Here is a 27,097-nt window from a genome sequence, read left to right on the forward strand (position 1 = left end):
GTTAGAGGAACATCTTCATTTCAAACAAAGCTAATAAATACTTATTTTTTGATTATGGGACATTCATGGGACTCTGTAACTTGTAGCATTGAGTAGCTCACTGGTTTAGAGTCATAAGAAATCAGTCTTCTGAAAGATTGGTACTGATGTTTAATCTGTTTGTGTAAACAAGAGTGAGATCTGATTTCATGTATCCAGTATATTTTATCTCTTTCAATAAATAAATATAAAAAAAACATATGGTGCAATGTTTTTCTTCCATATAAAAAAAAACAAATATATATTTTTTCTAATGTCTTATTTTTTTGGTTGATTGAGCTGTTTTCCTTAACTGTGCACTAATGCTTAGACTTGTGCCAACCCCCTGATGGCCTGTCTTGTTTCAGACTCTGACCTGAGGGTGGTGCTGGTGGGTCAGGAGAGAGTTGGGAAGAGCTCAGCAGGAAACACTATCCTGGGAAAGAAGGAGTTTAACTGTAGGATCAGTTTGAGCCCTCTGACTTTGAGCAGTGAGAAGAGAGAAGCTGATGTTCTGGGTCAAAGAGTCTCTGTGGTTGACACCCCTGGACTGTTCAGCACTCGGCTGTCTGCAAGGGAGGTGAAAGCAGAGCTGGAAAAAGCTCTCCAGTTGAGTTCTCCAGGTCCTCACGTCTTCATCCTCGTCCTCCAGCTCGGACGATTCACCCCACAGGAGCAGAAAGGACTGAAAGCTCTGCAGAAGATGCTGGGCGCTGATGTCTCCAAACACACCATGCTGCTGTTCACCTACGGAGACCGACTGGAAAACACCGACATTGACATGGAAATGTTCACCAAAGAGGACGAGAACATCCAGCAGTTGCTGAAGAGCTGCAGCGGTGTGTACCATGTGTTCAACAACAACATGGAAAACAGGGATCAGGTCCAAAAGCTGCTGGAGAAGATAAATGACATCTGTGAGGGAGGAGAGTCGTACTATGAGAGGTCTCAGTCAGAGGGGTCAGTCTGGAGTTTAATACCCAGAGATTTTAGGATTAAGCAGATGCTGTGGTTAGTCTGCATTTCATTAGCCATCGGAGGGATTTATTACATCTGTAAGTGGTTATTCAGTGCTTAGAATAAGTAATTAACCTCCTAGGACCTGGCGTCCACATATGTGGACATCACATTTTTTTTTAGGCCAAAATACTCAATTTTGCTCTACAAGGGCCTGATATCCACTCACAAGGACATTATACTGCTTCTGTTCTATCGAAATTTTAAACGAATATCCTCATACGTGGCTCCCATTTCTCTTAGAAACCAAAATTAGGTAGAAAAAAATCTGGTAATTGTTTGTTTTTACAATCATCAGGTCCCAATCAGCCCAAATAAAGATGAAAAGTTTGGGTCTTAGGAGGTTAAAGGAGGTCTCCATAGATTTAATCTGATTAAATCTGCTGAGACACAGTTTATGAATTGGCTTTGTATAGAAGTTTCTTACTATTAACATGTTTGAGGTTTAATTGAGTAGAAATGACTGCAGGAAATGACTAAAATGCAGCAGGTTTACAACGATTTCTTTAGACTGTTTTTTTTTTACTGAAATATTATAAAACAAAAGTGTTTTGGCCACAACTTTGAATTCATTTTTGTCCTCCTCTCTCACACTGAAAATCAGTCTGAAAGGAGCTGCCACCCACCTCTCTGCATTTGAAACAGTGCACATCTGTCTCCACTGCAGCTGCTTTGTATTATATTGTGTTAAGACATTAATGAGTAGTTTTACTGCCTCTTACTAGCAATCACTTTAGGTTAACCCATCCATTTTCTTTCCACGTACCCTTGTCATGGTCATGGGTGGGATGAAGCTGGAGTACCTGGAGAGAACATGCAAACTTGAAAGGCCTGGGTCAGGTGGTGAGAGCGAACTCAGGACCTTCTTGCTGTGAGGCAACAGTGCTAATCCAGTGTTAACCCTTAACAATAAAAGTGAACCATTGCAATAAAAGCCTGCATTGTTCTGAAAAAGGCCTTGTTTGGACACTTTTTTTTTCACCAGAAGGGGAGGCTAGATTAATGGTGTAGTGAGCGATATTGAACTAAAAGTCAGAATCTTTTGGTTAATTTCCAGGGTTTTGGTTTAAAACCGTCTTTAAACACTTATTACTTTTATTGACCTAAACCAATAGATTCTCCTTTATACTATTTTATAAAAATTTATTCTAATCTGCTTCTAGGTCTTTTCTTACAGCTTCTACCCAGCAAACATGGCTGTGTGGACCCACAGTGGGTAGCTTGGGTAAACTGTGGGGTCAAGTGTGCAGGACAAACCCATATTTTTCCCAAGCAGCCGGAGATGGGGATGCATCCACAGAGGGCCCACAGCAGATTTTATATTAACATCTCAAGTATTTAAAGCTTATATAAGTCAAAGATTTCAGCCAATTCTGATCCAGTTAAATGGATAGGGATAATAAAATAACACGTTTTAGTATGTAATACTTGAAGTTTAAAGTTAAGAGGTCAGGGTCACATGACTTCGGAAAACAATTTAGTCTCCAAGCTTTATAGGTAGAGATTAGTCACTAGGGTAGCACTTTCTATGCTAGCCTGTCCTCTAGACTCCATAAAGGAGGTGGGGGAGAGGAAGATCTTAGTCAAACTAATGTCCAACTAACTGTACATCTCTCACCCCTACATGAAACTGGATTCCTTGAGCAGCTCGCTCAGCAGTAGACTGTTACAGCCACAGTGTAGGACCACTATGGCAGGTCCTGCATCTCATCAGCACTCATACTGTTCAATAAAAACATGCAAAAAATACCTGTAAAAATAAATGTGGATATATTAACCAGAGATGGGCAGTAACGCGTTACTTGTATAATATGTTATAATATGTTATGATAACATAATATGTTATGTTTCTGTTAGTTATGTTTCTGTGTACAATGTCACTGCAATTCTGACAATTAATCATTAAAATTAAGTGATGTATAATATGTGTCTGGGCTCATGAATAAAGTAAAGGCAATAACACAGTCAAACATTAACAAGTGAATGTACTCTGGTCTGATTGGTGGATGAGACCTGAAGAACCATCATACACCTGCTACTATGGTCAGACTTGCAGTTCTATAGAAGGTTTTGGTAGCATCAGTGACCTGAGCACTATGGGTGACTTTATTGGCAGGTTTGTGGTCATATTAAGTAAAACACTAAGTCCAGCATGTGAGTTATGGTCATTCTAAGAGATGGAAATGAATCAGGGTGAAAAAGCGCAGGTGTTTGAGCACTTCTGAGTCAGTAGATGGCAGCACCAGACTGTGTTTCTATCAAAGCACGGTAAGAAGATTATGGTTGGTGATTCATCATCATATCAGAAAATTTAGGGGAAGCAATCCACATCTTTCTGTCTTCTGATTTCTTAGATTATGTGTGAGAGCTTAGTGTATAAAGACCTTACTGTATACTGAACCATATCTATTCCTTTTAACTGAAGGGACGTGAAAGATTATGATGAAGATTTATTTCAAAGTTGTTTTTTTTTACACAAAATCAGCTCGTTCCTGTTTATAGACAGAAAGGTGGAAAACAGAACAGGAAGATTTTATCAAACTGTGGGAAAACTGGGGAAAATTCATCACTTAAAAACCCCCGAAACACAAACACAATCCAAACTAATGACTCAAATAAGTTGAGAATAAAATCTGTGAAAACCCCGAGTTTGTCTACATTTGTCTGCATGAAACAGAAAATTAATGTTTGGGTAATATATTCATTTTTAGTCATTAATTTTTTTGTTTCCACATATACCCTGAAACGTCATGAAGTAGTGTATAAACCCATGATGTGAATCCTGTTGATGAGGAAGAGGCTGAGCTCATTATTGGAGCTTTAGTTTACCTGATCAAGTCCATACAGAGTGTTTCTATTACAATTGGAATTGTAACTAATATGCAGATGACACTGAGATAAGACATCCCACTTACAATTTAACTCAATAACTTTGTGAAAATAATGAGATGTTAAATGTCTCCAACTCATCTCTGACTGAATGAGGACAAATGTCAAACATGTCCTCATTTCATTATGAGGACATCAACACAGCCTGAACCATGGAGGTAAAACCATCACCTGATGGAGGAACATCATTCGTTCAAACAGCGTCTGAAATAAATTATCTGAAGCTTTCCTGCAAAGTTTTAAGCCCCTGAGTGATGTTCCTGCTGCTTCTAGTCTGCGGCTTTGGGTTTATTTGTGTTTGTTGCCACATTTCACATTTGTCCCCAGCCCTCAGCGCTCTTTCTGAAACCCAAAAAACCTCACGAGAAGAACAAGAAGTGAGAACAAACTTTATTGTTCCTGCGAGAAAGCAGGCGACAACAGAGTCGTACACTTGGAAATAAAATATAACCGGAAACAGTAAAAATATTAAAGACAGTGCATTATGCATTATTTATAAAATACATAGTATCATTTCTATATTATGGAAGAGATATTGCCAATATGGCCATCATAAGACAGTTAAGAGCAGGTTGAGGACAACATGCTTTTGAACATACAATATAATGATTTTTAAAACGTTTGAGACCAGCAGCTGGTTCCAGTGGTTGGACTGGTGGGTTACTTCAGTAAGGAGTAAACATCTGGCTCTTGTACAAAGTCTGAAAACACAAAATACACACAGTTCAAACAACATGAGAAAAGTATAAAACGAAGCCCGTCTGTTATATTTATATGAAGCAAATTGACAGAATTGTATCAAATCAATCACAGTGAAAATAACATATGAACCTATCCAAAAAACATTTTCATTAAGGAAACATTTCTCAGTGGGTTCAAACTCTTGTAATTCTGAAATTTGACTACACTAATGACTTAAATCCAAAACCACTTTAGCTAAAGGTGTTGCAGCCAGGCTGTCAGAAATAAGGTTTTGATGCGAAAGAAACCCAGCAGGAAGTTGCTGGTGCAGTAGTTTATGTCAAAGGAGAGTGTCAGCAGAGCGGTTAGTGTGTGACACATCGCTGAGCTGCACTCATACACTAAAAGAAAAAGGGTTGTTTCTAAAAGGTAACATGTTCTTGTCTCTTATTTTCTTTGTGGAGTCAAAATCAAAAGATATTAAAGTAAAGAATCTGAAAAGATGTTTATCTGAGCCGCTCAAAAAGTTCTTCAGCAGCTGATCAAAAAGAAGCAGCAACAAACAGGAAGGCAGTGGCCTCCCTCATGGCAGTCTCAGTTCTTCACACCACTTCCTGTGCTCACACTGAAGGTTAACATAGGACTCATAAATCCTTATCACAACCAATGTGAGGAATTGGTTATGTCATGCGGCAAGTGTGACACCACAGCTCAACGTCTGCTAGACACACTGCAGTCATCTCCTGAACAACACTGCCATTAGGAAAAAATAAATAAAATAAAAATGTAGCATAGGAGTCAAAGAAGCCAAATGAAATCGTGGAGACTTTTTCAAATTTTTCTCTAGAATGTCTCATCTTCTCCGTCTTGTCCTCAGTATAATCTCTCCACTGATATGATTAAAAACACTGATATAATACTGTACTCGTGTCTTCAACCCAGGTGCACCACGCTCTCAAATGCAACAAGCTAAAAAAAAGATTCGAGAGGTCACAGAGAAGCCGAAACAACATCAAAGCTCGTGGTGCACCAACAGCTGTGACATCACTTCTGGTCTGCGTTGCTGTTTTAGACGGTGATAATGGCGAGCATGAACAGGATCAGATATCTGTGGGAACCATCATAACTTTCATCTTGATAATTCTGTTGATTTCTGTTGACCTTTACCGATGATGGAGGAGGTCAAAAATTGTTATTGATACTTTTAGTCTAGTAACAGATGTAAGTACATTTTTCACTGCTCGTGAAATCTATTGACTTTTACTGTGTCTATTTGAACGAGAGGGCTTTGCTTCTTCATGCTTTCCTGGCTCATGCTGCTTACACACTTTATATTTTACAAAGGGAAACCTTTCAGGAAGTAGCCTTGTTTTCTTTGTACTGAACAAAGAGCATGTTTACCTCCAGATCTGTTTGATCGCATTTCTGTTTGTTCATAATTGATGTCTTCAGTTCTCACTGCTGTGTAGACTACAGCTGAATCACTCCCTGCACAACAAAACACACACAGGTCATCAGTGCAAGTAGTAAAGCTTATAAAAATATTGTCAGTAGGCAGGGTGCATGTTAAATAAAGAGTTATGATTTCCTATATAAATATAGTTCTTAGAGACCGTTGGGGGTTTCAGAACCTCTGTGGCTGGATTTCCTGTTTCACTCAAAACACCCCAGTGACATTTTGACTTTTGGCATTAAGTCCAGTTGAAATCCCACAAAGACACCCACACTTTGTCACACCATGTACACAATATCATCAACGGTGTGATGAGAACTCACCTTTTGTATTACACTACTGGTTTGGTATGTTTTAAACTTTAATGCTCTCAACTGCAGCAGTTACTTCCTTCTCTTGTTGTTTCACCTGAACATATTTACTTACTTTATGTTTACTTACTTTATGTTTACTTACTTTGCGATACAGAATTAGAATTTCACTGATTTTCACGTAGAGCTTTACTGGCATGATGTGTAATTAATAAAGAGCCATTAAACTTTTGTATAAATATTGATCATCCAGTAGTTGCTGATTTAAGGTAAAGTAGTCCAGCTGAGAAGTAATAAATGCAGAAGCTAGTTTCTCAAGGTCACTCTGAGACAGTCCATTTAGATAGATACCATATTTCTAAGATTTTCAGGGCCAAGTACAATAACATCAATTTTATCTGAATTTAGAAGCAGAGAATTAAAGTTCATCCAGGGTTTTATGTCTTTATTCCTGCAGTTTAACTAATTGATTTGTGTTACCTGGCTTCATGGATAAATTTTTAGTATGTTTTTTGTCTGTTTGGGAGCTGATACACATCTGATCCCAACTCTGGATAGTCATATTTTGGGTGGTTTAATAAATTTGTCCAAATTTCTAGAAATGAGAGCTGCTCCATCCAAAGTGGGATGGATGCCGTCTCTCCTAACAAGACCAGGTTTCCTCCAGAAGGTTTGCCAATTATCTATGAAGCCCACATCGTTTCTGGGACACCACTCAGACAGCCAGCAATTTAAGGAGAACATGCGGCTAAACATGTCACTCCTGGTCTGATTGGGGAGGGGACCAGAGAAAACTACAGAGTCCGACATTGTTTTGGCAAAGTTACACACCGATTCAATATTGATTTTAGTGACCTCCGATTGGGTGTCATTGCTGCCGGCGTGAATTATGATTTTACCAAAATTACCCTTAGCCAGCAGTTTTAAATTTCCCTCAATGTCGCCTGCTCTGGCTCCTGGAAGACAATTGACTATGGTTGCTGGTGTCTCTAGCTTCACATGTCTCAGAACAGAATTGCCAATTACCAGAGTTTGACCCTCAGTGGGTGTGGCCGAGTGGGGAAAAACGAGTACTAAGTAACTAAACATCTGACACAATGAGCAGGGAAGTGCAGGAGGAACAGGTGAAGAGGCCATGCTGCTAGCGAGTCAGCTAATAGCTAAGCTAGGCTATTAAACCCTAAAGACACATTGAGTGAAAACTTTAAATATAAATTAGCGAGTTAATAAACAGAACGTGTGCTTTGGATGAAATATGTGAAGATTATACAATGCAATGACAAGTTATCTATGTTTTTTTATTAAATTGTTGTGTGTTATAACAGGAAGTGACACTCTACCGCAGAGATAACGCACATAACAACAGACACCATTTAAACTAGTTTACCTTCCTGTTAGTGTTGAATTCAACTGTGAGCTGCAGATGAGTCATTTAATCTCTTTATCTCCATTAACAGCTTTATCAAAACACATCAGTGTGAACACACTGCTAAGCAGCTTTGCAGGTTTCTGGAGCTCCAACTATACTGCAACGCGTGAGCAAAGTGCAAACAGGATCCACCACAGATAATCGAACAGCATCCTAGTATTTACAACACATATCAACCCAATGAACTACATAAAAACTTGAGTTTTCTTATCTTTAGCTGTTGGACAAACGGCCTCACATTTGACTCTAGAATATGTTGGAACAAAGAGGACTACACTGCCATGTCTAAAGCTGGTATGAGGTGTTGATGTGCACATTCTGGCCAGTAATCTCCAATGCATCCCTGTCCTATGTAAAAAAAAGACATTGTTCCTGAAGTCTGTGCTATGCTCAGATGCAACTTAGCAAACTACCCAAATGTCTGCCTCGGAAGGTTATAGTTTGTTTTGCATAGGATTGTATAGAGCCCTGTAAAAACTCCCTTTATCACATGACAGTCATGTGAAACACTGAGACCCTCAACAGTTTTATTTCTTCTATTGATACTGCTGTGAAAAACAAAAACAGAACTGATACAGAAGGTTATATGTGAACTGACGGACTGTGGTTACTCTATTCACATGTTAAAACTACAGGGAAATGTGTTATAGGGTCAAAAAGTCAGAATATCACGCAAACTACAAAATTATTAACTACATAAAACTAAAACTCTGAATTAGAATATAGGTGACAAGTACTATGAAGAGATTTAATTTACTGTTTGTACAAACTGTTCATCTACATTTTTCCTCTTTTCTTAACAGCCCTGCAGTAAAACCTGAGCAGAGACATCAAAGGCTGTTAACCTCTGTTAACACATTAGACACAGTATGACCCTGGTTTTGTTGTTTTAATCTAATCTGCTAATTTTATTATTTTGAATGTCATTCCAATTATCATTTTATTTTTATTTTTATTTTTTTACCTGCATGTCAGGTGTACAGCTCTTTGTTTTCAGCTGGGAGTTGTTCTGAAAGTTCTATATAAATAAATTGCTTGCTTGCCTAAAACCAACTTTGAGCTAATAAAGACACAGACCAGCATTAAGAGAACAAAATTCACCAATCGTCATCTACAAACACAGATCAGCTATAATGTGATCATTTTTAGAATTGAACTGATTTAAGTGAATAGTTTAAGGTGCATGCTAATGTAAGGTGCAAAGCATAAAAGCTCAAAGCCCCTATGAGAAAGCACTTTACAAAAGTAGGAAGGAAAAAATTGCATTTAACAGGAAGAAATGTCCGTCTGAACCAGCCGCAGATTCTACTGGAACCTGAGCCTTTTTTCTGCATTACTTTCCCAGAAGGTACCAATAACTGTTAACACCTGACATGTACTAGCTCTCCTTTTTAAAATTGTATTAAGGATCAAAGCGTGTACTATTAGGGGTGTGGTCTGCTTGACTGAGGGGCAACTGCTAGCTGTCTGCTTGCCTTCGTTTAGCCAATTGAAATAACTGAACTGGCCCTTGTTTATGTTGTTGGAGCATTTTTAATCCAATTATCTGACAAATAAAATGGGTTATGGCTAATTGGCAGGTATTAGCAGCGTAATAACCAAGCTAGATAGCATTAGCTGTTAAATTAGCAAAACCTTCTCTTCTAAATATAGTTACTTCTGGCTCCAAACAAACGACACAACAATGGCTAAAACAGTAACTATGACACTTGAAAACGCCTTAAGATGTATATGGAAGAGAATGTTGTGTGACATTACACATTGCTCTATTTTAAACACAATCTATAGTCTCAGCCCAGCTGAAGATTTAACCATTATGGATATAAGCAAGGCTTAGATGAAAATACTAGAAAGCAAATTCTGTAAATGTTGTTTGTGAAACTGAAGAACTCCCTTTTGAATAAAAAGTTGCATACAAGTATATACTGTACATAAAAAGCTACCTGTGTGGAGTTTAACTGACTGTTGTTGGTGATGTAATTCTTTGAGATCACTGTATGTGAGGCCATCTTCAACTTTTTCCAAATCAACTGAAACAAACCAACACGAACACCAAATTAATTTAGCACAGTGATCTTAACAAATACTTGTTAGTAGATAACATGTAACAAATGGTTTACATAACTCTTATGTCATATTGTCATATCTAACGTCATATTTCTGAGTCTCACCTGCAGACTTCCTACAAACACGTTGTCTCACCAATAGAACCACTAACACCAGCAGAACCACAACACACACTGATCCAACAGGCAACAACACAGGGAGAAGCAAGAATGAATCAGGAGGAGAGGTAATAATGGAGACTGGTGTCGGTGTGGATGTAGGTGGAGGTGTGGTGGCGTCTTCCCCTAAAATAAAGCAAACACAGTCATTAAGTTGTCGTCACATTGTGAATGTTGAAACCTGCAGAAACACAGACAGGTGAGTGTGTCACCTGTGACAGTGATCCAGCTGGATGGAGACTCTCCATGACCGCTGATGTCACACTTGTAGAGGCCTTCATCAGACCTGGAAACATGCTGGATGGTCATGTGACCTGTATGCTGCTTCCTGATGAGGGAGCCATCTTTATAGAAAGCAGCTGGGAGGTTGGAGGGAGTGGTCTTTGTTTTACAGAGCAGAGTGACGTCATCTCCCTCCATCACAGGGAGGACAGGACTCTGCAGGATCACTGATCCACCTCAACACAGAGACAAACTACAGCATTTCATCCATTTACACACAGCTTCATCAACACTAACTCCACACACTCAGCTTACCAGCGACTGTCAGGTTAACCATGTTACTGATGGGACCCTCTCTGGACTCACACCAGTAAACTCCACTGTCTGATTCATATAGTTTGCTGATTTCACAGGAAGAACCAGCTAGTTTTCCCCACCCATCTCCACACTGAGTGATGTTCGGTTTGCTTGTGTTTCTCCTCAGAGTCCATCCAGCAGAGCTGTCGTCCTCCTCACAGCTCAGAGACACAAAGTTTCTTTTAAAGAACTGAGAGCTGCTGGGACTCACAGTCAGACGAGCTGTGAGGGTTACAATGAAAACTCTGTGTGACTGTAACTAAATATCAACAGATTAAGAGCAGGTTATTTGATTCTATGGTGTACAGTATCTAACCAGTTACTGAATTCCTGAGAAGAGAAAAACATTTATTTTGTGTTGATAACACAACTTCATTCTGAGCATTTAACAGATGTAAGCAGACACCGAAGAAGGTTACTGACCTTGGTGTGTTGTAGAGCTCAGCAGTGAGATCACAGCTGCAAATAGATGGTTATAAGTTTAACACAATAACCCTGAAGAAAAACATGACAAACCCAGGTCGTACTATATGCCTCACTGCTGATTTTGTCTCTATTGCTGTGCAAAATAGAAAACAGTGGATGCTGTAGTTCATCTCCATACCATTAGAGCTTCTGTGGTAGGTAATGTTAAATATTAGATTAGCAACTTTGGATTTGATTTCCGGGTTTATTTCAAAATAAAACACCGACTCAAGAAACTAATCAGGGAAAAAAACTACATGACTGAGAAATTGTATTTACAAAATATAACACAGAACGCACTTCATATTTATGCAGGTGTATGTGTTACTGACACGAACAGGCTCTCAAGCATTGTTTTAGAAGAAAGATAAAAATGACAGTGGTGTTACTTAGACGGTGATTATTTATGCTTTATTAATAAATTTGTTGGAAAGCAAAACATATTTTTGCTGTGATTTTGGATGTTACCAATGTAAACATTGCAAACTATTCACAACTCAATGCCTAATTACTATCAGTTATACAAAGTTTCCAGGTAAGATTGCTGTTAACTCGTTTTTTAATTTCCCTTTTTTCTGTGGAAATGTCTGTCATCTGTTATCACTTAGCAACAAAGAGGACTTTAAACAATCAAGCAAAATAAACATTGTTAAAACTGAGAGATTTTACTCACAGAGCAGACAGCGCAAACACGTTTCCTCCATTGTCCTTCGCACTAACTTCAAGTTTGTTTTCTTTTATTGATTTTTGTCAGTTGCACCAATCTAAGCCCTCCCTCTTCCTCCCCAGCAAACCTGGTGGAAACCTCGGCGTCATTTCCCCTGTTAAAACCGATAAAAAGAAAGAAAAAAAAGAACAGAAAAATGTACATGTACAGTTAAATGTTAACCGGATTCATAGAAACGAGGTCAAGCCACACTGTGTCCTCCTAACATCAGAAAGTTGCTTTTGTTGTCTCAGCTTTTCTTCTTGTCAACTTGTTTTCTTGTGTGTGGGTGGTTTGCAGTATGGATTTTAAATTCGAGCACTTTACTAAAGGTCAGACTAAGAAGAAGTTTAACAGGACAGTAGAAGATGATGTGATACTTATAAATTTATGTAATATTTAATAATATGTGAAGAAAAAATTAATATTTGGACCGTTTCCCAGCTACCATTTGTCCCGTTGCTGTAAACATATGTTTAAATAAGATCAGGATATGAATGCATGTGAAAAAGTATTGTGCAGTCCCAGAACACTGCACTTTAAAAACTAGAGCCTGTAACATTTACGAGTTTGTAAATGTGCACAATAAGCATTCATTCTAACGCCATCACCAGTAGATGGAGACATTTGCCTGGCTGTGGTTTATAAAGAGTGTGGCTGCTGGTTTTTGTGCTTTTTCTATTATTAGGATTTTAAGAAATTATGATGATTTACAGCTTTACTGTTAGACCTTTTTATAGTTTAGTATATTTTCTTTTTATACTTCTTGTTAAATTTCCCTCATCTTACTGTGTGCCCTTAATGATGATTACTATCACATTAAATATGGACAAAGGTTGCATCTGGTCACAAAGTAACATCCACACCTCTTGTGTTGACGTGTAGTTGTCACATTCTCATCATCGTAATTGCTTTCTGGTGTGCTGACATGTGGCACCCTGACTATTTTAAGTGTGTAATAAAACCTGGCCACCTTTTTTTGCTTTTGTTGTTACAATAGTTTACATCAGGGGTAGGCAACTCCAGGCCTCGAGTGCCGGTGTCCTGCAGGTTTTAGACGTGTCCTTGATCCATCACAGCTGATTTAAATGGCTAAATTACCTCTTCAACATGTCTTGTTAGGGTTAGGGTTAGGGTTGTCTAGTGCTGTGTCCCAATTCGGGGTATGCACGCTTGAAGTACGCATTTTACAGTTTTTTCTGATTGCTTAAGCACATTTTTTGTAACTATTGGCTATTTTTGCAAAACTCTACACACAAATAAGAAAACCTGTCACCCAATTATCAAAACATTGTAGTTCTCTTGCAAAAGCGAACACAGCTAGATTAACTCTTCACACCTTCGTAAAAATGGTGTTTTCGTATCAAACAGTACACACAAGCCATCATCTACTAAGCACACAATGCGCTAACTGCACACTCATGGTATGAATAAAAAACACATCTGGCTTTTGCTTTCTCTGTGCACAAGGTAGGCTATGTCAGTTAACTTCAAGTACTATTATTCACACACATCAAAACAAACATAAGTGTTTATTTCCAAGTATAGGATTATTTGCAATCGCCATATTGACTATATGGGTTTCTTGGTCTGCAGTGAACATGCTTCCTCTGCCCCCAGCATCTGGTCATCTAGCAACTCTGTAAAGTAACAATTTCAGTATTTTTACATCTATGGTATTGTTGTGCTACAAATCTTAGTGCAAAGTGACTGTACTAACTGATTCTCATTTCAAAATGTCCTTATGATGCTTGCTACAGTGTAGCGGCTCGAGTTAGGCTGAACCCGTCGGCCAGCTTCCCTCAGGGTCATTCCACGGTTGATTACATGGTCCACTATTGTAGCTCTGATGTCATCAGCAATTCTATTTCTTACTCTTCTTACCCTTCCTCTCCCCCCTCCTCGTCCTCCTCTCCCCCCTTCTCATCCTCCTCTTGCTCCTCCTTGTCCTTGTCGTCCTCTTCATCCTACTTCTTCACCTCCACGTCCTCTTCCTCGGCCTCCTCTACTTCTCACTCTTCCTGCTCCCTCCATTGTACTCCACACACAGAGCTTACCTGTATTATAGTGCTTAGGCTGATTGCAAAGTGAACTAATTATCTAAAAAAGTTTTCACAAGTGAAAGTGTGCCAGACAGTTGGCAAAATAGTGTTAATGATAGCCATACATGTGTATAATTTTGCTAGGAGTGTGTTGGAAATTTGGTAATTGAGTGTAAGCAGTGAGTTGTGCCTACAGTTTTGCAAAGTGTGTGTTACAAAATTGCAAACTGAGTGCAAAGCAGTGTTTGTGCTTTTAGATTTGCAAACTCAGTGAGTGGTTTTGCTATAAGTATTAATAGTTTTAGGAATTGTGCTATAAGAATCACAGTTAGGGTTTAAGCATTCAGAAAAAACTGTAAGTGCGGTTACGTCACCGCCACGCGACGACGGCTGTCCCAATTCGAAGTGTACTTCAAATGCATACTCCAAATGCGCCGTCGATTTCCCCAAATATCAAGCGTGGTCCGTTGCACGCTTCGTGGTCCCATATATCCCACAATTCATAGCGCGGCGGTGGGTGTGGATAATTTTGCCGCAAAATACGGCAGAAGGGAACGGCCAAGAGTGAACTGTCAAAAGTAAGTACTGAATATGACGTCACTTATTCATGTGCGAATGTTTAATAACGAAGAACATTAAAACATTGCTGTTGGCCACATGTCGGCAAAGTTATGTGACACTAGTGATGTTTGTACTTTCAGCATTAACTTGGTTTTAAAGCCTCTACTTCTAAATATACATATAGTCGACCTTAATCTTACAGAGAATCTGATGATTTTATGGATAATTAAAGTCAGTCACATATCCACAAACACAACAAGCTGAAAGTCAGTGATATATATATATATATATATATATATATATATATATATATATATATATATATATATATATATATATAATCTGACAATACTATAATATTGGCCATATTATATTTACATTACCATAGTGAGATGACTTTAGTCTCATGAACAACATTAACTAATTATTATTTACTAGCTACTCTTAAATAACTGTTCAGTACAGAAATGAAGCCCAACAATCGTGTTTTACAGTCCTGTGGTCTCAGCCTCAGATACTCAACTAATCAAAGTGATGTCATGACAAAAATGATTGACCAACAAAACATTTTTCTCCTTCATTTCTGTCAAACAAAGCTGTATGTAACGTGTCTCGCGGTTAGTATCATGGTTGCTAGGCAACCTGAACAGCGCGACGAAGCATATACCGTCCCATTTCACAAGCCTCTCACTTCCGCACTTCCCGTACTTATAGTACGCACCGTCCGTAGTACGCGTAGTGCGCGTACTTCAAGCGTGCATACCCCGAATTGGGACACAGCATAGTTCTCCAGAGGCCTGGTAATGAACTTATCATTTGATTCAGGTGTGTTGACCCAGGGTGAGATCTAAAACCTGCAGGATACCGGCACTCGAGGCCTGGAGTTGCCTACCCCTGGTTTACATCATTGAACAGAACGAAATTTGCTCCCATCTGATGTGGTGTTAGGGTGATATTAAATTTCGCCAGTAGGTGGCAGTGGCGGCTCAGACAAATGAGTGACTGGCAAAGTAATCCCTTACAAATGTAATGAAGGCCAGTCATTGTAATGGAAGCCGTCAGTAACACAGAACTGCTGTTTTGCTGTGTGTCAGGTGAGATCAGTATATGAGAACTATATACATTTATGTAAAGTTGATACTTATTTAAAGTAACGTGCTGGAGTGCACTTCCTGTTTATAAGCCGTTTAATGTGACCCAATACGAAAGTTAATTCAAGTTATAATGATGCGTAACGTGGGTGCGCTAACTAAATGATGCTAGTCTCCTACATTAGACGTTGTAACAACATTGTTTCACCAGAAATAAGATTAAAAAATTAAATAAATAATTCACTGGCTTCAGTTAAAGTTACTAGAAATGTTTTGGTAAACCAACCGGTATATCTTATATTGCGAATTGTTTATTGTCAGTTACTCTGTTTACTAAGGGCTGATTACTAAAGGGCCATTACACATAATCCCTTACAAAAGTAATGCAGGCCAGTCATTGTAATGGAAGCTGTCAGTGACACAGAACTGCTTTCAGAGCAATAAACCTCAACATGCACCTGGATGAGCCTTGGCTTCCTTCAGAGTGTAACACATCCATCTTCATCATCATGAAGCACCCTCCGTGGTCGTGTTGCTCTCCGACACTCTTTAGCTGTGTCTGCAGTGTGTTTAGCTGTAGCTCATTATACAAACAAACCTGAATCTGGCTCGTTCCAGCACAACAGGTCAATCAGGAAGCTTTGTTTAAATGTTATAACGACAAAGCTGCCACATGGAAGAAATTCAAGAAGATCAAGTTGTATTGCCAAAGTTAAAATTAATCTCAGGTGAAACACATTTAGCTTGTATCTGAGACCACAGGCCTTGGTTTACAATAGAGACAGAGAAGGCTGAAGGTCCACCTTATTCTGATAATGGTTGAGGGTTCTGAGAGGGAAAAATGAGGAATATGTAATGCTGGCAAATCACAACCTCAAAGCCATCTTCACTGAGACTGTCACTATTTTCCCTGATTCCCTCCTTAGCTCACCTGCTCAGTCTGACCACAGTGACCTTTTCTCACACCTGTGCTGTCTTTTCAAGGATGTTTTCCACAAATAAAACTTCTATGTCACTGAAAACACCTCATTAAATATAATTAGTCAATTATGAAGTAAGTCGTGCACACTTGTTAAGCTACTCATCTTTTTGATTTCCATCCACTATCACAATCCTCATATAAGAAGTACAAGCACAAGCCCTGCTCTCCTTACTGCTTCTTCTCCACTTCATAACAGCAAATTAGCCCTAAAAATGAGCTTTTTGGATAAAATAGTATCTGCTGTTTCCTGAGACTGCATAATAAAGGGAGTGTTTGTACTGAATTAATTAAAAAAAAAACTTTCACATAAAACAACTCTATTAACAGCCTTTTTAAATTTCAAAAGATACTTTATTTGGTCTGCAGATACAAGAGCTCTGTATTTTTGTCTTTCCTTGAAATCTTCCAAAGAAAAAACTCAGGTCACTTAATCTTAGTTTTGGTTGTGAAATGAAGCCTTTAATAAAAAATAAGGAGGACAGTGTAACCAGATGTGTGTGCAAATGTTTTCTTTGTCTTTTTTTCTTTTGCTAGACATGTTGATCACAGGTCTCTCTTGAAAATGAGATTTTTAATCTCAATGAGATTTTTTATCTGGATAAATAAAGACTAATAAAAATAAAACCTGTTCTTTAGTTGAGAGATGAGAAAGTGATCTGTTTTCAAAGAGATTGTTTTTCATCGTTAATGTTTGTTCAGAGTTATAACCTCCCTTTCCTGTAAAACGTGTTGAGTGAGGAAGAGTTCCTCCCCTCCTGTTGACCTGAAGCCAGAACTGAGCTTCAAATCTATTCAACTTGAGAGCATGGAGCGAGCACGGCTGCTGTCGCACTGCTGGGCTTTGTTGTTTCTCCACTCCTCCCTGACTGCTGCTGCAGGTGAGTGTTACTGAGTGTGCAGAGGCGAGAAATGAGCTTCAAATATTTTTTTACTGTACTTAAGTAGAATTTTCATGTGGCTGTACCAACAGAGCTCATTGCATGCAAAGAGAGGAAAGAGGCTAAAGCATTACATTTATGTATCATTTATATAGTTGTACTCAGAGGTTAAGTATCTGTACTTTTACATAGTAAATCATTTCTGCACTGTTGCTATCTGTGTGTGTGTGTGTGTGTGTCATTTCAGTTGTGTTCAGTAATTGACTGATTAATGTGTATGCCACTTAATCTTGAAGCTGCAGCTTATTTAATTCACTGAGTTAAGACTTTCCAGAATAACATGAGATCATTGGTAGAGTGACTAATAATTATATTTTTAAGTGTAAAAATTTAAATGTAAAATCTTGAAGCAAATGTATCACATACCTTAACAAACACAAAAACACTGACACACGCACACGCACACACACACACGCACACATTTACTATAAAGGAACATAGCTTCAATACTGAAAGAGGATACAGGAAGAGGATCTGTGTGTTTTCTCAACAGAGACCTTTAGCAGGAACAGGTTATTCAAAGAGTTGCCTGTGACTACGCTCCCCAAGGGATTTCCCAAATGGGGTTTTCCTTTCCTCTAACAATTAGGGAGATCCTAACCTTGTGACCTCATAGATTGTTATATCCATGCCTGTATCACATATTACACGTGGTCATCTCTAATTGCACACTTCACCTACCGCCTACTGGTGTTGGCCAGAGGGGCCGATGGCGCGATATGGCAGCCTCGCTTCTGTCAGTCTGCCCCAGGGCAGCTGTAGTTACAACTGTAGCTGCCTCCACCAGTGTGTGAGAGTGAGAGTGAATAAATAGTGGAATTGTAAAGTGCTTTGGGTGCCTTGAAAAGCGCTATATAAATCCAATCCATTATTATTATTATTACTGCAGAATAACACAGTTTGTCTGCTTAATACACACCGGTCTTCTCTTTTGTCCTTTAGACCTCGTAAACATCACAGCTGAATCTGGACAGAATGTCACTTTGTCATGCAGAGCCAACAACAACAACCTCGTCACATTTCTGGAGTGGAGCAAACACGATCTTAGGAAAGGATATTTACTTTTGTACCGGGATGAGCGGTTTGATCTAGAGAACCAGCATCCATCGTTTAAGAACCGAGTGGAGCTACAGGACAGACAGATGAAGGATGGAGACGTGTCTCTGATTCTGAAGGATGTGACACTTGATGACCGCGGAAGTTATGAGTGTCGTGTTGAGACAAAAGTGAACCGCAAAAAGAGAGCGAATCAGGATGACGACCCCGTCATCATCATCAGCCTGAATGTTGTTCCTCCAGGTGAGTGAGTAGAGCTGAGTGTGTGTGATCAGAGGGGAAGCTGCTTCCTGGTTGTTGATGTTTGTTTCTAAAGATGTTGTTGATGAGACTTTGTAGAAAGCAGCTGGTGCGAATGTCTGACACCTGTTTATAACCTACAGGGCAGCCGGGAGGTGACGAGGAGGAAGAGAAGAAGGGACAAAGAAGTCGTAACAGTATTCTCATTGTGGCAGTTCCCACTGTTCTTGTCTTTGGTGTTCTTGCTGTACTGATCTATAGAAAACACAAAAGACAGATTCAGGGTCCAGATGACTACCAGCCTCCTGCTGAAGTGATGACTATTTGAAATGTCTCAGATTCTACAGCTTCTACAGTGTCCTGATGATGCTTCAAATCCTCTCATCAACTGTGTGTAGAAAAGCAGCCCGACTCAGTAAACATGTTCAATGAACTGTACAGTCCACTGCAGGGCCCATATATGTCCCATGATACATTACTGCAACTCCCTTATTCACCAAGGGTCGCTAAAAATGTCATTTCTACACCAGCTTCTCTTCCTGACACCACCCATCAGGGACCTTTGTTTGGGCTCGCCCTTTTGGGCCATGGAGACCCTGAAGGGGAATTCTGCGGACACATGTGAGCACATATGTTTGCTTTGAAATGAGATGCGTCTGATACAGGGATAGTGGGAGGTCTTTGTGCTCACAGTGGGGATTATGGTTTGAAGAGAGGTGTAAGTAATGGAAACAGCTGCTGTGCAGACACCGTCACAAAGTGCTAACTGACACGTTTATCTCTTACTGACTGACATGCAAGTCCAGAGCGAACCCTAGTGTGGGAGTCAAATGTCCACCTGAAATTATTTTTTTTAAACGACAAATAATAATACAGCTGCGTAACAGGGTTTGTTCTGAGTACACATGTCAATAATGCAACTGTGTCCTGCCCATTAAACACTCTGTTTATAGTTACAGTGAAAACATTGTTTGGGTGAGGTGGCATCAGATAATCTGCTGTTGTTCCTGTTACTCTGAAAACTCCCCGGTAACATGAGGTAAAAACTCAACATAGATAAACAGATTTTGTCACTAAGATTTCCTGCTGAGAAAAACTACAGCAATATGATTTATTTGAAGTCTTTAAACGCAAACGAAATGAGCTTCAGTGCTTCCTCCCTCATGAAATAAAAGCGATCACGCTGTCGCATAATTCATAGTGACTATCAGACCAAATAGTCAGCATGGCTGAGGAGCTCATTATGTAAATGAATATTACATGTGTACTGCATCTTACAGCAGAACTTGATAATATGCTGATATATGTTTTAAACTTGAAACTGTTTGCAAAGCTCACAGAAGTCTTACTGCAGTGTAGCTCCATCTGTCTTCAGTTTGGCTGCTCTAATATTTCTGCTATCGTTAGCTTAACTGGCATCAGATATGCTGAAGGCTTTCAAACAGGAAGGAGTAAAGTTGATCATCAGGAAGAGAAAAAAATAGTAGTTATTCTTTTTTTTAAACCTTGTGATGAATTTTATTTGTTTGAAATACCCTGGAAGAACTACATCCACCATCACAAACTTAATCAACGCAGAGTCAGAAGACTATGTTTTGTTTTGTTTCAAATCAGACATGTTAAAATCATATATTACTGATCTGAAAGATGACAAAAAACTTTGCACAATTTAATAAAAAAAATTAAACATCGCAAATCCATCCATGCTCTTAAAAAAATATGTTCCATCTCTACGTGCATGTTTTGTTGTGATTGTCCTGTGGTGCTCTGGAAGAGAACCACATACATATCTAAATGAGGTAAACTGGGGAAAAAAATAGTCCATGAGGGATTAAAAAAAGAGACGTGATGTTAGTTCTAGACCTCAAACATGTCAGTTTATAAAAACGTGTTCATTTCTATCTAGAGTGTAAAAAATGTGGAAATAAATATAAATCTGAAACTAAACATAAATCCTGTGTCCTGTGTGAAACATCAAAATGCATTATTTATATGAATTAAAAAAGAAAACCATATTTTCCATGTACATGAGCATAATTAAAATTACCAGCTGCAGATGATCTCAGAAATGCATCCTGAATGAAAATAAGAAAATAAAGTAGGAAGAGCTTCATGAAGAACTTCCTGTACTCTGCAGCTTTAAGAATGCAGTGAACCATTCAGGTTTGGTTGGTTCTCTGTAATGTAAACAAGCAGATTCCTTTTTAATCGTATGATCTGCGATTACAGATCGTTTTAGACATTATAAACCAAGGGCGTAGATTTGGTTTTGGCATTAGTAGGGACGGATGATTCAACCACCGAACCCTGCCCTGTTTCTTTTTTTTTTTCTTTTTGTCTTTGCTTCTTGATAACAAAAGGAGAAAAAAACTTGCCTATGCATGTAGAATTTTTAAACCATTTAAAATCACACTTCATAGTTTTAATGTGAATTATATAATGTTAAATTACTATTAAACAAATGACTGACAAATGACACTTCAGCCATATTCCATATAAATCCATGTGTGTCTGTGTGTTTTCTTTTCTGGCTTTGAGAGAACATTTTCTGCCTGGTGTTGCAGGGTTGTGATTACTCTTTTTGTAGAATCAGTTATTATACTTTGTCACAGTCTTGTTATCTCTGCAGGTCTCCAGAAAATAAAATTCTTCAACCCAATGTTTGAGGTTTCTTTAAAATTTGTTATTTACTTCTTTAAAGTATATACTAATTATGTTCTAGTTTCTAAAAATGTTACATCCAGTGCCTCTGAGTTTTTTATAGGTCTAGATTTCTGCTCTGTTCATGTCTGTCCTAGTCTCATCTCCATGTTTCCCCACAGTCTGCTCCCTTGATATCCTCCTTGTGTATATTCTCTGCATTTTCCTCTCGTCTCCCTCATTTTCCTGAAAGTAGAATTGCCTATAAAGTGTCTTTATTTTATAAAGAAGCAGAACATTTGCACAAAATCACCAAAACACCACATAAATCCTGCCAATTATTCACTTCCTTATAACCCACTGAATCAGGTACTGAAGCAGTGATGCACTGAATGAATCTTCGGACCTCATTGATCACGTTGCTCTGTTTAAACAAACCAGGGCTGAAGCAATGCATTGATTTTTTAGACACATGCGCTGGAGATTCAGCTTCAAACAGACAGTCATTAGCTATTAGTGTACTTCTCATGTTTCTGAGTTCTTTATTTGGGTCCCACCTGTCATGGTCCTGGGTTATGTGACCCAGTGTTTTGCGTTTCAATGTATTTTGTTATTCATTTGTTTTCATTTTAGCTTATCTTGTTAATTTCTATCAGGCCTGGCTGATAGATGGTTGTTTTAGTGATTTGTTTATTGGATCCTCTCTCGTGTATTCAGCCCCTGTGTTTTAGTCTCCCTTGTTGGTTCATGTTATTAAGTCTGTGTCTCGTCAGGTTCACTGTTTATTTTGAAAGTCTCGTTTCCATGTTCCATGTGTTTTGTTTTACTTCCCGTGTGTCATCACTATGTTCATTCTAGTTAGCTGTCTCCTCGTGTGTTTCCACTTCCCTTGATCACCTCTTAGGCTACGTCCACACGTACACGGGTATTTTTGAAAACGGAGATTTTCCGTTTTCGTTTTAAAAAATAATCCCGTCCACACGTAAAAGCAGAAATGAAGGAAAACGCTGCTAGGAACATGCCAAAGCAACAGGTGGCGATATAGTCCTAACCGTGTAGAAATGTCGGCCAATCAGAAGTCTAGAAGCCTCAGTGGGAAAAAGTAAACAAAACTGGGGCATAGAAGCAGAACCGAGTCGTATGTGTGGAGGGACAGTAACTGTGTGTGTATATGTAAGCATTTAAACACTGCAGAGAGAACAATTAACAGTAACAGTATTGTAGAAATTCATTTCACCGAAACAATAACGAGGTGCACAGTGTGACGTCAAAAAAGGCGCACACCTTTGACGCTGCGTTTTCTGCGTTTTCTCTGTTTTTCTCGTCCACACGTAAATGCAAAAACTGAGTTTTCAAAAATATCCACCCTGGCCGGAGTTTTTAAAAATCTCTGTTTTCAGTGACCAAAAACGCTGTTTACGTGTGGACGAAAGGTGCAAACGCATAGAAAAATCTGCGTTTTCAAAAATACCTGGGTACGTGTGGACGTAGACTTAGTCTGTGTGTTTTCTTTCAGTCTTCGTCGGATCGTCTGTGTTACCTGCCTCCATGTGTATATAGTCATTGTCATAGCTGTCATAGTTTTCTGCATCTTATCATAGTGATCACAGTTATCATAGTTGTCATAGTCGTTTCATAGTTTCTCTGTCTTTTCTCTCAGTTATTTCAGTTTTCCCAGTTTAGTGTTTCATTTAACTCTTGCCCCTGTTTGCCTTCGTTTCAGCTCGTGAAACTTTGTTTCAGTTGTGTATTCATGTTATCAGCCACAATAAAGGCTCGTTTTTTGTTTGTAGCTCAGTTTCGTCTCCCTCCCTGTCTGCTTTTGAGTCCCTAGCTAAAACACACGGGCATACCTCGCCATGACACTACCTCTACCAGCCACGCAACCACCATGAGTTGTGTGTTGTCAGCACTCATCATTGTTGATGATGGTGGGATGCTGTCTTCTGCTGTGAGAGCATCGGAGATATTTGTTTCTCTTGTAGTGATGGCCAAATGAAGCCTTGAGATTCCTGGAAGCTTTACATCCAATTAGTTCAAAAAATGGTTCGTTTCTCGAGGCTTCATATGCACATGAACCCCCTCTGCTGGTCAAAATCTTTACTGTTATTTCAACTATTTGTCATTTCAGACACATTGAACCCTCTGCAATTTGCATATCAAAAGAATCACTGCACTGAAGATGCTGTTAATGCAGCCATCCACACAGCCTTCTCACACCTCAAATATAAGGACACCTTTGTTTGAATGCTGTTTATAGACTACAGATTCATTCAACACCGTCATCCTAAACAGACTGATGGGTCATATCAAAAATTTTTAGTTTTTAGTTCACAAATTATTTGGATTATGAAAGGAGCAAGCTGAATGATTTCCATATTTCCTTGGACTCTCCCAGAGAAAACACGCAGATCGCTTAATATATGTTGTAAAAACCTGATTATTAAAACGACATATGAGATAATTTTTAAAAGTACAACAGTGTCACCCGATGTGACTACTGTAATCAGTAGTGCGTCTTTTGTTGGCTAGAAATATACTTTATTTAAGAAAGATGGGGGTTAACCTGGCTGTTTTCAAAGCCTGGATTATATATATGTATATATATATATATATATATATATATATATATATATATATATATATATATATATATATATATATATATATTTTAATGGGCTCTAATTATGATGCCTATAATCTCTATTTGGAAACTAACGTCATAAGAGCTCCTCCCATTTGATGTCAACAAAGAGCCGTTGAAATGCTAATCTACTCAGCTTGAAAGCATGGAGAGAGCAGGGCAGCTGTCACACTGCTGGACGTTATTGTTTCTTCACTTCTGCCTGTCAGCAGCTGCATGTGAGTGTGTGTGTGTGACTTTTTGGACAATGTGGGGAATCTCCAACACAGGTGGCATTGTACATACATGCATATATGTATATTTGTCCCTTTAATGTGTATGTCATAATCTTAAATCTGCAGCTGATTTCATTCCCCTTGTTAAGATTGGTGAGATTTAATTCAAAATACTATTACATCATTTAATAGATTTATTAGTAGACTGACATTTTATGTTGGGCAGCAAGTCTTTCTGTGTGAAGTTTGCATGTTCTCTCCATGTTTGCATGGCTTCTCTCCACTGGTTTTGGCTTCCTCCCACAGTCCAAAGACATGCAGTAAGTGGGGTTAGGTTACTTGATGATTCTAAATTGCCCTTAGGTCTGGGTGTGACTGGTTGTCTGTCTTTATGTTCAGGTGATTATTTATAAATCATCGAACCAAATCATTAACAAGCAGGTTTCCTGTATAGGAGCATAGTACCTTAATACCGAAAAACCATGTGGGAAGAGTTGTGTGGGTTTCAGTTACTGGTTTTTGCCTCAGAACTGTTTTGCAGCCTTTAGCATGTGGGTGCATGGAACCTATAACCATATCCTGTTTATAAGAGTTTTATATCTGATGGATGTCACTGGGGAATCACCCTCATGTCACCAAGAAATGTCCAAAGAGTCTTTTTCTTTCTTTCTTTTTTAGCTCTAATAATTATGGGAGAGCCCAACCATGTGACCTTATAGATTGTTGTATCCATACCTGTATCACATATTACATGTGATGATCTCTAATTGCAGAATAACATAATTTGTCAGCTTAATAGAAACTGGTGTTCTCTTTTGTCCTGTAGACCTCGTAAACATCACAGCTGAAACTGGACAGAATGTCACTTTGTCATGCAGAGCCAACAACAACAACCTCGTCACATTTCTGGAGTGGAGCAAACATGGTCTTAGGAAAGGATATTTACTTTTGTACCGGGATGAGCGGTTTGATCTAGAGAACCAGCATCCATCGTTTAAGAACCGAGTGGAGCTACAGGACAGACAGATGAAGGATGGAGACGTGTCTTTGATACTGAAGGATGTGACGCTTGATGACCGCGGAAGATACGAATGTCGTGTTGAGACAAAAATAAATCGCAGGAAGAGAGTGAATCAGGATGACGACCCCGTCATCATCATCAGCCTGAATGTTGTTCCTCCAGGTGAGTGAGTAGAGTTGAGTGTGTGTGTGATCAGAGGGGAAGCTGCTTCCTGGTTGTTGATGTTTGTTTCTAAAGATGTTGTTGATGAGACTTTGTAGAAAGCAGCTGGTCTGAGTGATGTGATCAGAGTGCAGTAGATAATGTCTGACAGCAGTTTGAATGGTAAATGGCTTGTATTTGTATAGCGCTTTACTAGTCCCTAAGGATCCCAAAGCGCTTTACACATCCAGTCATCCACACACACATTCACACGCTGGTGATGGCAAGCTACATTGTAGCCACAGCCACCCTGGGGCGCACTAACAGAGGCGACATGGATTCAGTTCTGTTCTTCACTCATCACCTACCTGACAGCTGACACCTCACACCTGTTTCTCACCTGCAGGTCAGAAAGGAGGAGACACAGAGGATGGAGGGAAGGAGGATGAAGGGAAGGAGGAACGGGGAAGTGAGAAGATAGGGAGGCATAGCTCTGTCGGTGTGGCAGTTTCTGCTGTCCTTCTTTTGGGTGGTATTGTTGTTTTTTTGATCTACAGAAAACATAAAACAACACATAATCTGGACTCATACCAGCGTCCTGCTGAACTTCAAACTGTTTAAAATGTGTCACATGTTTCTACAGCTGAACTGTCAGTGCCTCTGCTGCCGTTTCCAACCATCAAAATTTATTTATTTGGTTTTTATACTGTTTTGCATATTAGAAGTTTTCAGCTCTATTTGTGGTTCTATCTCTGTTCTGCTAGAGGAAGCTGAGAAAGGCATAATGTGGTAACTTTATCTCTGACTGAGTGATGTGAAAGTCCCTAGCATTACATTTTCCCTGCAGTGTTACGAGTCAAATTTCCAAGATTAAATTTGAATAAGATTATCAATATGTGTTTTTTAAGCTTTAAACAGTTTCCAAAGCTCATGATTGAACTATGGATGTTACTTCTGTTGAGTTAGTGTGGTTTGATATTTACGTTATGATTAGCTTAACTGACATTGGAGATACTGAAAGCTTTTAAACAGGACGGATTAAATTGCATTAACAGGGAGAGAACACATGAGTGCTTCTTTTTTTTAGCCTTTGTAATGATTGTTGAATAAATCTGCCTGTAAATGTTAATATGTAATATGAACTGCACTGTAAGAACTCATGGGGTGAAGTACAGAGGAAGAGCTTGCTGTGCAAGTAGTTACAGCATGGTTTAACTACATTTATAACATCCACCGTCACATTAATGAGCAGCCCAGTGTCAGAGCAGTCAGATTTTAATGATATACAATAATACATATAAATACATACCATACATACATTTTTCCTTCACCCTGTGATTTATTTTCTTTAAAGAAAAGGAAAATGACTAACAAAAGAAAGCAAAGATGAGCTTTTTGATAACTATCTTAGTCTATTGTCTATTATCTCATGCCTCGAGCTTTTTAATGTCAGTCACTTCTCATTTGTCTTTCAGTTTCAAACAATGAGTTTGTGTATTCATGCCACAGAGGTCTTTATATAACATACTGTCCATGTAAGAAGGGAAAGCTGCTGCTGTTAGAGGAACTGAAGTCTTAAAATACAATGACTATGAGTCCACAGACCATCCTGAGAACAGAGGAGGTGAAGGAGTAGTTAAAAACAGGCCACGTACCTCAAACTGATTTGAATTTCAAATGTCTGCTCGTCATCTGTGTACACTCTCCTCTGTGTTTGCTCTGTTTTATTTACTCTGTGCTTCAGGATTCAGTA

The 27,097-nt window shown here is 38.9% G+C and overlaps 4 protein-coding genes and 1 pseudogene across 4 annotated transcripts in view; 3 read left to right on the forward strand and 2 right to left on the reverse strand.

The window, feature by feature from the left end:
* Window positions 1-27,097, reverse strand: part of LOC148103510 (cell adhesion molecule CEACAM2-like) — a 272,876-nt gene that overhangs the window by 233,052 nt on the left and 12,727 nt on the right. The window lies entirely within an intron of this gene.
* LOC102784624 (GTPase IMAP family member 2-like) lies at window positions 368-995 on the forward strand (annotated as a pseudogene).
* On the reverse strand, window positions 4,570-11,771 carry LOC148103518 (high affinity immunoglobulin gamma Fc receptor I-like). The gene is made up of 8 exons (XM_087838769.1): window positions 11,741-11,771; window positions 11,026-11,061; window positions 10,561-10,824; window positions 10,236-10,481; window positions 9,970-10,149; window positions 9,742-9,828; window positions 6,007-6,093; window positions 4,570-4,625 (listed from the first exon to the last, which is right to left on the reverse strand). Exons 1-8 carry the CDS (start codon window positions 11,769-11,771, stop codon window positions 4,585-4,587), a joined length of 972 nt encoding a protein of 323 aa, XP_087694895.1. The 3' UTR covers window positions 4,570-4,584.
* On the forward strand, window positions 17,217-20,620 carry LOC118455980 (uncharacterized). The gene is made up of 3 exons (XM_087838826.1): window positions 17,217-17,327; window positions 18,330-18,686; window positions 18,827-20,620. Exons 1-3 carry the CDS (start codon window positions 17,255-17,257, stop codon window positions 19,009-19,011), a joined length of 615 nt encoding a protein of 204 aa, XP_087694952.1. The 5' UTR covers window positions 17,217-17,254; the 3' UTR covers window positions 19,012-20,620.
* On the forward strand, window positions 24,113-26,022 carry LOC148103519 (uncharacterized). Its single transcript, XM_087838825.1, has 3 exons — window positions 24,113-24,185; window positions 25,009-25,365; window positions 25,751-26,022. Exons 1-3 carry the CDS (start codon window positions 24,113-24,115, stop codon window positions 25,963-25,965), a joined length of 645 nt encoding a protein of 214 aa, XP_087694951.1. The 3' UTR covers window positions 25,966-26,022.

The sequence above is a fragment of the Neolamprologus brichardi genome, chromosome 3 (assembly GCF_056152115.1).
Source record: "Neolamprologus brichardi isolate AB-2024 chromosome 3, ASM5615211v1, whole genome shotgun sequence".
Classification (NCBI taxonomy): domain Eukaryota; kingdom Metazoa; phylum Chordata; class Actinopteri; order Cichliformes; family Cichlidae; genus Neolamprologus; species Neolamprologus brichardi.